At 39.3% G+C, this 11,697-nt stretch overlaps 1 protein-coding gene across 1 annotated transcript; it reads right to left on the reverse strand.

Annotated features, from left to right (window-relative positions):
- Positions 1-537: 537 nt before the first annotated feature.
- Positions 538-10,451, reverse strand: garem (GRB2 associated, regulator of MAPK1). Its single transcript, XM_033985905.2, has 6 exons — positions 10,077-10,451; positions 8,062-8,202; positions 7,095-7,225; positions 2,991-4,181; positions 2,360-2,505; positions 538-1,407 (listed from the first exon to the last, which is right to left on the reverse strand). The coding sequence occupies exons 1-6, from the start codon at positions 10,195-10,197 to the stop codon at positions 552-554; spliced, it is 2,586 nt and encodes an 861-aa protein (XP_033841796.1). The 5' UTR covers positions 10,198-10,451; the 3' UTR covers positions 538-551.
- Between the last annotated feature and the right edge of the window lie 1,246 nt (positions 10,452-11,697).

Genomic DNA, 11,697 nt, shown 5'->3' on the forward strand with positions numbered 1-11,697 from the left:
CATTTTGAGTCAACTTAGATCATAAAGAACCAACTTTACTGAAAAATAAGCAGCCATTTTTAAAATGCACCATTAGATCAGGCCCATTAATAACTCTATTATTCTAGTTCTAAATCAGTCTCAAACAGGAGCACATCACTGCTGCAGTATTTTAAACCTTAACCAAATAATGACAAACATTTTCCTAGAATTGAGCCTAAACGGAGCAGTATCACTAGACCTGGTCCTTGTGTACAAACAGAAGGGGCCGGTCTACACAATATTCAGGGTTTTTTATGATCATAAACGCTGAAACTTTCCAATGAGGCTTTTGTCAAAGATTAGCTGATACCACGGTCTATAACTGAACTCTAATGTGTATTTTGTGATACTAAATCAGTGAAGCCCATTGGTCAACGATGATCGTTTGTCTAAAGTGCTACATTAATAAACATCATACTGTTCATTATATTACTTTATAATTATATTATAATTACATTTCTTGCATTCTGTATTGACTATTCCATGAAGTGTCCCAACATCTTTGGCTTTTTTTTTTTTTTTTACATATGTCATATCTTGGGCCTCCACCCGTTCATAAACTGCATGAGCTTCTTCACTTGCAGTTTGCTCAGTTTGAAGTCTTCAGAGAGAATCTCCTCTGTGAGCTGTAGGAGCAAATTCCCATCAATCTTTTCTGACACAAAGAGTGAGACGATGTCGTCCGGGAGCCCGATGAACTTCAAAGATTTAGAGACTTCTTCAATAGAAAGACCGGCCAGGCTGGACGGGGGCTGCCATTGTGAAGTAGCGTTGAATGCTAAACAGTCAGGGCTAGCAGGATTACTACTGCTAGCTTCTATTGTGTCTTGTTCAATAGAAATTTCAGAATGATCTGGGTTAATGTCGTGAGCTAGCTCCACCTCTGTACTGGTTTTCACAGCATGACCCTTAGCTGTCCTTGGTGGTAAGATTGGACAAGACAGACTTTGCTTTGTATTAGATTCCTCTATTGGTTTATTATCTCTGTGCATTTCTGAGTTGTAGCTGGAGGATTTAACACAAAACTCATTTAAAGACATAGTTTGCAGCCTGACCTTTGAACTCGCATGTGAATTCTCTCTTCCATCGAAGTCGACCAGGCTGGACGTACAGGTTTTTTGACTGCTCAAAGTCCTTTTTCGAGGGTAGCTGTAGTAACTTCTGCAGCCAGATGGCAGAAATTCCTCCATGCACTGTGAGTGTTCTCTGGTGAAGTGGTTGGGCCAGGATAAACGAGAGGACATGCCTTCAGACGGGACAGGAGCTGGGAGAGTGGAGGCTGGTGGTTCCAGGCTGTTGGACTTGGTTTTAGCCCAGTTACAGGGGTAGCACGCCTGACTTTGGTCCCCTGTATCTAGAGCCTCCAGCTCAGGACTTCCAGGGCTACTGCACAGAAAAACAGAGATGTCAGCATAAGCAACTACTAAGGATTAAGATTAATCTGAAATCAAGTGATTTCAATTCAGTCTATAAACCAAATATAAAGTTATTTAAATCAAGAATTTAAAACAGCGCCTCACTTTGGTCATCGTGTCATGTTTATAGAATAGTTATATATACATTTATAGAACTTCATATAAGTCAAACAAAGACTGAACTTTCCTCCTAATCCTGAGCCTAAACCTTAACCCTGACCCCTGACCCTAAGCCTTAACGTTCCTCATAATTGTCTTTCACTACTGACTTCATGTCTTCCTCTTGACCTTTTGACCTCTATAACCTTTGTTAATTTATTATTAACTATTTACTGATATATTAAGAAACATTTCCCCATTTAAAATATGTAATTATTTGTTTTGCTAATTGCTATGGCAACAGTTCTAATATCTCCTCACTCTGAACCTCGTGGATCAGCTCAGTTACAAAGTTTTTATTGTTTTGTTTTTTTAACATAATCTACACGTTTGGACACACCTTTTTCAGTGTATTTTTGTTTACTACTTTACTTACTACTACTACTGTATTTAAGTTTACTACTTTCTACATTTTATACACACAGAAAACATCAAATATACGATGCAAGATAAATGGATTACATTTTTTTTATTCAAATCCTCAAAGTAGCCGCCTAAACCCTTGTCTCAATGAATGAATGAACATGAAATGTTTTCACTTCAAAGCTGTGTCAAGGTCACGAAATGGCAAAAGTGCAATGCAGTGGTCAAAGGGAGGGTATTTTTAAGTTTTAATAGTTTTAATAGAGTTAAAAGAGTTATTTTGAGTTGATCTTTTGTTTACTACATTCCAAAATCCACAATGCAAATAATTATGTCAGTAAAGAGGCACTATAAATGAAAAAGTGTGTCCAAACATTCGCTGGGGGCATTTTGAGCCGTACATGTTGTGGAGACCAGAGGAGTAGTAGGACAGAGTTGGACTTGGAGAGCGTGTGTCCTGTTGTCGAGGTTTGGATAAAATGGGCATCTGCTTTGAGCTCCGAGGAGGAATGGGAGGAGCATTCAGAAGGCGACATTCCTCTTTGACCTGTGAAGGAAAAGATATTAGAACACAATTATCACTCAAAAGATTAATATTTCTGCTGCATCTAGCCGAGTGCTACTGAGGAGACCGTTTTATGCTGATTGCAAAGACACAACAGTAGTAGAAATTGCACATCATATTTTTTTTAAAAGCTAGATTTCTTTGGTTTCATGTGCTGAATTTTAGACCCTAACACCATTTAAATGGATTTTAACCATTTAACCTTTCTTAGCTCGATGTTGGGGCCAATATAAATATTTTTAAATCCATGGCAAGTCTTACAAAGTGAAGTAAAGTTGAAGCTCACATTTTGAGTATTTTCTTCAGCATACTGTGTTGAAAAAATTGATTTTTTTTTTCCAAAAGCAGCATATTTTTAAAATTGTATTTATTTTTATTTATACAAGGGAGCATATGAATCTGGTATGCTCCTTTGTAAATGTAAATTACACATTTGTTTAAAAACAGTGAAACGTTATAATACTTACAGCTTCAGATTTGGGTGGCACTGGTGGTGGTGTAAGAGAAACATCCAAACTGGTTATTGCACTGAGGGCGCATGGGCCTGGGTACGGGAGGGCACCTGACGTACTACAACTGTTTTTAATACCTCTTATTCCTTCAGATATTTTGGACATTTGAGTTTCCATTCGATCCAGCCATAACTCTTCATAGGGAACGTCTGACTTGTTGAGGGCAGGGGGCTGGTTTGTGCTCTCCAAAAGCTCGGAGAATAAGTGCTCGCTGTCGCCCGATTCGGACGTGACGCTGTCAGACGGGAGCAGTGTCCAGTCTCCACATAATGTCGTACAGCCCTGTAAATTAACTTCACTGTTACCATGCAAGTTGCTGCCGTAGACGCACACAGAAAGGCGATGGAAGGACTGCGTTAGTTCGTCCCGGGCGTATGTTAACGAACTGGGGACGTGCATGTGATGTGGACACCCATTTGAATTGCTACCACTGCTAGCACTTCCACTCACATTAGCTGTGCTTTTCTTTGGGCTTTTGGCGTCATCAGTCCAATCTGTACGAACGTCCCGAACAGCTCTCGAGTAGTCGTCGATATCAAACTGCTCTTGACAAAATGAAAACCATCGATGCACCATCGTGTCCAGCCATAATTCGCCCTGCAGGAGCTCTTCTGGGACAATGAACTTGGGCATTGAAGGTTGAAAATGGAAGTGAACTGGGATAATTTTGTTGCTTCGTAAGACGCAGCAAACCACAACGGTTTTAGTTTGAATGTTGACCAGTTTGTACCGGTGACCTTCGCGGATGAGATGGAGGTCGTGGTGATTTCGGGGTGGGCTGCTCGTGACAGTAACATTAACTGGAAGACGTGTTTTTTCAACAATATTTCTAATTGTGTGCTCCCCATCTTGCATCTGCAGCTCCAAAGGGCTACACGTGCTAAAACGACCTTTGCACTGGAAAGGCAGGCTGATGCTTTCGTTGGTTCGGTGGTTCATACAGATCAAACACGGCATCTTTCCTCTGCAGATTTTACTAATGGAGTTTAGCTTCCCGATCTTTTTAAATATCGTGTTGAATCGTGATTTTTCCTTAGAGGACTTGGCGTAAAGGATCTCAGCTTGGCCCATCAGTGTCAGCTCATCTCCAGTGCTTAGAGTTATGTTGTACACTTCTGTGTCTTCATTGCACTCACCTGAGGCCATCTGCAAAATCAAAGTATGAATGAATAGAAAATGACATTTCAATAAGTAATTAGCAATTAGCAAATCTCAAATACTGCAAGTACTCAAGTGTTACTTACATTAATGTCTATGATTCTTAGTTTAGCATTTCAGGCTCTCAAAATATTAAACCAGATCTATCCTGCAAAATCAACTATTCAGATGTTTCTCCATGTTTCAGTCGTTTCTTCTCGTTGAGCCTCTGAAGTTGTATTTGGAGTGATTCATGTTTGAGTTTAATCTTTAATCCACTATTTTCAAGACGCCATTTTGCTGATCTGCCCCCACCTAGACTCACCTAGACACCTAGACCTAGACTTTTATTATTTTTTTAGCCATAAAAAACATGTTAAAGGAAGTATCAGAATTTAGTGTTTTTTTTCAAACAACTACCTTTGTTTTACATATCCATCCATATTTTTTTCTTTTACACATCGAATAAATGACTGGGAAAATCCCCACAGCACCCGCGCTCTCATTTGTCACCTTCGAGGGACAACAGAGGCAGATTAGCATAATGACGGTAAAATATTTAAATAGCCCCGTGCCTCCGCTTTGAGAGGCCGTTTGAATTTACATGAGAGCACGACTGGTAGTTACGCTGCTGGAAATCCACAACCGCGAGTCTAACGGCGATGATAGCATCTGACGCTATAGGGTTAACCTCCACCAGTACACACCCACTGGGACACGCCCACTGGGACACGCCCACTGGGACACACCCACTGGGACACACCCACTGGGACACGCCCACTGGGACACGCCCACTGGGACATACGCACTTCCTTCTCCAGTTTTATTTTCTTAATCGGTGATACTCGTAGGATTTGCCAGCGTCGCATCATCATTTTGGTACAAATGAAAAAAAAAGTGCTGCTCTAGTGTGATGTGCATCTGTCCATAGGGGGCGCTAGAGCATGCGGCGCTTTGTTCTGATGATTTTTACGCTTACGTCAGCTCCCATTGGACAGTTTTCTAACACAAAAGTGGACTTGTTTCTTTTATGAAGTAGTTTTAGATGAATATTGTGATTTAAAATGTGTAAATTATAACAATGATCCACAGTTGTTATCCTCAGTAGAGCTGATTCAATGCTTCTGGATGCGTTCCAAAAATATACGCTGAAAATACAAGAATTACAAGGGGCAATGCTTGCCACTTGTCAATTTTTTATTTTTTTTTTCCAAAACTTTTCAAACTTATATATATATATATATATATATACACACACACACAAACTCACAAACTATATATACACACACATACATATTTTATATACGCATATACACACGCACTATATTTACAGTGGGGCAAAAAAAAGTATTCAGCCACCAGATCAGACCAAGTTCTCCCCTAGTTTCACTTCAACTATGAGACAGAATGAGGGAAAGAATCCAGGAAATCACACTGTAGGATTTTTAATGACTTTATTTGCAAATTGTGGTGTAAAATAAGTATTTGGTCAATAACAAAAGTTCATCAATACTTTGTTATATTCCCTTTATTGTCAATGACAGAGGTCGTTTTCTGTAAGTCTCCAGAGGTTTTCACTGTTGCTGTAGTTTGGCCCATTCCTCCTGCAGATCTCCTCTAGAGCAGTGATGTTTTTGGGCTGTCACTGGACAACACAGACTTTCAACTCCCTCCAAAGATTTTCTAAGGGGTTGAGATCTGGAGTCCAGGCCACTCCAGGACCTTGAAATGCTTCTTACGAAGCCACTCCTTCGTTGCCCGGGTGGTGTGTTTGGGATCATTGTCACGCTGAAAGACCCAGACACGTTTCATCTTCAATGCCGTCGCTGATGGAAGGAGGTTTTCACTCAAAATCTCACGATACATGGCCCCGTTTATTCTTTCCTTTACACAGATAAGTCGTCCTGGTCCCTTTGCAGAAAGACAGCCCCAAAGCATGATGTTTCCACCCCCATGATTCACAGTAGGTCTGGTGTTCTTTGGATGAAACTCTGCATTTTTTCTCCTCCAAACTCAACAAGTTCAGTTTGTACCAAACAGTTGTATTTTGGTTTCATCTGACCATATGACATTGTCCCAATCCTCTTCTGGATCATCCAAATGCTTCTATCAAACTTCAGACGGGCCTGGACATGTCCTGTCTTAATCAGGGGACACGTCTGGCACTGCAGGATTTGAGTCCCTGGCGGTGTACTGTGTTACTGATGGTCCCTTTGTTACTTTGGTCCCAGCTCTCTGCAGGTCATTCACTCGGTCGTGTGGTTCTGGGGGTTTTTGCTCTTTGTTCTTGTGTCATTTTGACCCCACGTGGTCAGATCTTGGTGGAGCCCCAGGTCTTGGTCTTGTTCCATTTTCTAATACTTGCTCCACAGTTGATTTGTTGACTCCAGCTCTTCCCTGTTGCAGATTGAGTGTTCGGGGCCTGGTGTCTACAGTTTTGTTTGTGGTTCCTTTGCTCTTTGGTCTTGTCCATAGTGGAGTTTGAGTCTGACTGTTTGAGGTTGTGGACATGTGTCTTTTATACTGAGGACGAGTTCAAACAGGGGCCATTAATACAGAGAACGAGTGGAGGACAGAGGAGCCTCTGAAAGAAGAAGGTACAGGTCTGAGACACAGATCTTGCTTGTTTGTAGGTGACCAAATACTTATTTTACCAAGGAATTTAACAATTAATTCATAAAAAATCATACAATGTGATTTCCTGGATTCTTTCCCTCCATCTGTCTCATAGTTGAAGTGAAACCATGATGAAAATTACAGGCCTCTCTCATCTTTTTAAGTGGGAGAACTTGCAAAATGAGGTGGCTGACCAAAAACGTTTTTGTCCCACTGATGATATATATATATATATATATATATATATACACACACAATGTGTGTGTATGTGGTGTGTGTGTGCTTAATGTTTGCTCATAGTCCGACCTTGACATTGAAAGTGATTTCTTCCATGACATAAACTCTCTCAGGAAACGCTTTGGCCACTTCCTCCACACTGTTGAAGTACTGCACTGGCTCCTTGACGTCTCTGTCCTGCTCCAGAAGCTTAAATTGGCCTGAAAATGTAAACATATTGAGAACACTCATATATTGGATCTGGGAACCTATTTATATCTGTAGGTACATTTGTTTTGCAGAAATTTTCATGTTTAGTATTAATAAACATTTAGGACATGGCAGATAAAAACATTCTCATTGGCAGAATTAAAAACATGAATAAATACACTGTTAAATAAATTATTTTAATGTTTTGTTTGAAGTGCAACTCATTCTGTGCCACTAACATCTGCTCATTTATTCTACAAACATAAATTCTTAATGTTTACGATATTAATACTTATAAAATTTGTTTTATGTATTTCTTTATAATAGAATCACCATCCCTGAACATTTCACATTTTACTTTAAAACTAATGCAGAGATTCATGGAGATAATCCTCAAGTTCCAAACTGAGTCACATCAAGAGGTCAGTTTGGCCTGAAATACAGAGGCTGTTAAGTGTCGAGCCAGTGCACAGATCTGACTCGTGATGCAGATCAGAAACATAATTTAAAAAGTTTCAGAAAATGTCTGATATTTCACGTTTGAATCTTTAAATTGTTGGAAGTGCGTAAATGTAATTTTTAATCTGGCGCATGGCTAAAATGTTGTTTTGTATATTTGTGAGGTGGAGGCTTTAATATAACCTCTTTGAGTTTTTTGCCTCTTCCTGCACCTGCTTTTTATATATGAAGTCCTTTTCTATTGTTATGTTATATGAATGCAAAATTTAAAAATTGAAGATATTGATGCAGGACTGATAAACTAAAACTGTTGTAAATAACAAAGTTAAGTATTTTCTATCAGTTGATAAAGGATCAGTGTAATCAAATTTGGTTTGCTGTCAATCACCTTCATAGTGAACTGGGATCTCGATCTTCGGTCCGATGACGTAGTGTCCCTCCTCGAGGCTGTGGGCAGTGATGGTCGTCCACTGACGACAAGAGTGGATCAAGAGGTAGTCGTTTTCTCTGAGCCCTTCCACCAGTTGACCTAAACACAATGAACATAATAGTTGATCTAAACATAACAAACGTAACAATAAATAAACATAAAAGAACACATAGGAAAACTATTTATGCAGAGCTACTATGTGATGTTAATGATTAAAGCCTAACCCTGTAGTTCAGACCTCAAACATGTTAGAAACTGTGCTTCTTTCTTGTCTCCATTAATATTTCTAGCTGAATTTAAAATGTGATATGAATCGTGATTCTAATAATATGTTGAATATCAAATCATAATGACACTTTAAAGAACAAATATTACAACAGCCCTTTGTATAATAAATACATTTATCTTTTGCTTGCTTGAGTCCACCAAACAAAACAGTCCTAAACAATGTGCTTGTTGTTTAGGCCTGAGGCAGCAGCCAGGCCCTGTCCATTTCACCGGACAATGGTTCAAGCTATATTCTTTTAAAGGCAACAGCAGCATATAAATGAAGACAGGCCTGACCAAGAGTCCATGATGTTTCATGTCTCATTTATGTTTCTGCAAAAAATCTATTACTTTGGTAAATATACTTCATCAGACATATTGAAACAAGCCAATAGCCAGTCATGATCTTTACTTCTACACTGGTATTTCACAACACTGTCTTTAGTGAGTTCATTTATAAAAGAACACAGAATATCAAAACGTATAGGTCTTATTAACAATGATTATGAATTATGATTTTGTGTATGTACATGGGTATGTACATGTTCATACATTTGGTTGTCCTGGTAAATATAAAAAAAAAATGACTTGGAAATGTGCATTGCTTTGATTGTAGCAAGTCATGTGCAATATGTGTAGGTGCAAATACAAAAAATACATAGTATTAATATGATAAGCAAATACTAACGAGTTGATACTATTTTACAAGTGTCTCCAATTATCATCAGAAAGTGGAGTCCAGCTCGTGAACACAGCAGTGACTTAGCTCATTAAGAGACTTTAACGAAGACTTTAGCTCACTAACAGAGACTTTAACAAAGACTTTAGCTCACTAACAGAGACTTTAGCTCACCAACAGAGACTTTAGCTCACCAACAGAGACTTTAGCTCACCAACAGAGACACTAACAGAGACTTTAGCTCACCAACAGAGACTTTAACAAAGACTTTAGCTCACCAACAGAGACTTTAACAAAGACTTTAGCTCACTAACAGAGACTTTAGCTCACCAACAGAGACTTTAGCTCACCAACAGAGACTTTAGCTCACCAACAGAGACACTAACAGAGACTTTAGCTCACCAACAGAGACTTTAACAAAGACTTTAGCTCACCAACAGAGACTTTAACAAAGACTTTAGCTCACCAACAGAGACTTTAACAAAGACTTTAGCTCACTAACAGCGACTTTAGCTCACCAACAGAGACTTTAGCTCACCAACAGAGACTTTAGCTCACCAACAGAGACACTAACAGAGACTTTAGCTCACTAACAGAGACTTTAGCTCACTAACAGAGACTTTAACAAAGACTTTAGCTCACTAACAGCGACTTTAGCTCACTAACAGAGACTTTAGCTCACCAACAGAGACTTTAACAAAGACTTTAGCTCACCAACAGAGACTTTAACAAAGACTTTAGCTCACTAACAGAGACTTTAACAAAGACTTTAGCTCACTAACAGAGACTTTAACAGAGACTTTAGCTCACTAACAGAGACTTTAACAGAGACTTTAGCTCACTAACAGAGACTTTAGCTCACTAACAGAGACTTTAGCTCACTAACAGAGACTTTAGCTCACTAACAGAGACTTTAGCTCACTAACAGAGACTTTAGCTCACTATCATAGTTGCACTTAGCCGCTATTTAGCGACTTAGGCTAACAACTAGCGACATGCTCCTTAAAACACGCCAAATGTGACTTACCGCTGTCTAATTTAACGATCTGAGGTAATCTGTAGGTGCTGACGAGTTGATCCAGACACAGAGACGTCGTACTCCACGTAACATCTTTTAAATTATTGTACAACATTGAACCAAGGTCCATTTTGCTCGTAACTCGCTTTAGCCGCTTAGCTCCGTGTTAGCTCCTCTGTGTAAACACGGCCACAAAACACTCCTCAAACCCTCTTTTTAGGATCACATAAAGCGCAGGTTAAGAGTTGGCTCGAGTGAAATTAATCATCACATATTTCCCCCGTTTTTAGCCAAATACTGGTGAGGGTTGTTGTTATAAAATGTTGAAGAGCCATGTTTGTTTCGGGCACAGCTCCATCGAGGCGCAGTGAATCATGGGAGAACGGAAGTGTCTTCATTACTACAAAATAAAAGCATATTTTACTTTTTATGCCGTGTGTGTATATATAGATATAGTCACATAAGAGGCTGCAGATGAGGAAAGAACATGAATATCAAATTTTTTAAACAGTTTCCTCATTGTACGATTAGGTCTGATGGTGTAACAGACACAGGTCTCGAGTGTCTACGGCTGTGTCTCAATTCGCCAAATGCACCCTTCAAGGGTCCTTACGAAGTACTCTTCAAAAGTGCAGTTTGAAGGTTCCGGTGGAGAATCTGCCCTCCTCAGTGTAGCCGCCATCTTGCTGAAGTGGGACAGGTCTACACCACGGACCGCACTTCCACCACTGTCTTTGAACGTACGATACGCACATTACGTACGTTATTCTTAATGATTTATTATTTAATAGAAAAAAAGTCAAGATGTCGTCGTCACAGCCGTTTCTTTCTGTTTAGATTGAATATCAATAGGCAAATATAACGTTCGAGGTGATTTTTTTTCTCAATTGTAGCTACTTCATAACTTAAACAAAATATATCTTGTGAAAACGTAATAACAGAGACAGAGGTAACAATATCATTTTTACATTCATAGTCTATAAACCAGAGAACACTGATTAGTGGTACATATAGTGGGATATTGCAGTTTAATGGTTCGGTATTTTGGCCAGTGGCTACACCACTTTAATAACAGTAGAGGGCGCTGTTTCCCTTCTATGCCGTGCCAGTTCTTTTCATCTGATTATTATAAGGTATTTTCTAGCAGTGCAGCGCTACATCAAGCTAGTGTCTTGATTTACTAACACGAAAGTAAATGACACGTGCCACCAGGGGGTGCAGACCTATGGAATGTACCGGAACACATGAAGATTTTGTGCACGTCTCAGGACTCTCTTCTGTCCTTTCTGGAGAGTCCGTTGCTTCATTGTTCACATTACCTGTGTGCAACTCATTAAACTCTTCTGACTTTACGTTTCAGTCTCTTGGTCTTTGACGCTTACAATAGAAACGAAGATTCTTACATTATTCTTATTGCAGTAATAATTTTTAATGATAATAATGTCTTCTTATTGTCTAGCAATAACTGCACATTCCTTTATTCCATGTAACTCCTTTTTAATCATCAAACACACTGTACAGATCTTTATTCAGATTTAACAGTTTCATGTCGCTCTGTTGTAGATGAGGTAAACCAGTACGAACATTTGAACGTATATTGCGCAACGGACTCCATTTTCTTCTCTTTTTT

The sequence above is a fragment of the Periophthalmus magnuspinnatus genome, chromosome 20, assembly GCF_009829125.3.
Source record: "Periophthalmus magnuspinnatus isolate fPerMag1 chromosome 20, fPerMag1.2.pri, whole genome shotgun sequence".
NCBI lineage: Eukaryota > Metazoa > Chordata > Actinopteri > Gobiiformes > Gobiidae > Periophthalmus > Periophthalmus magnuspinnatus.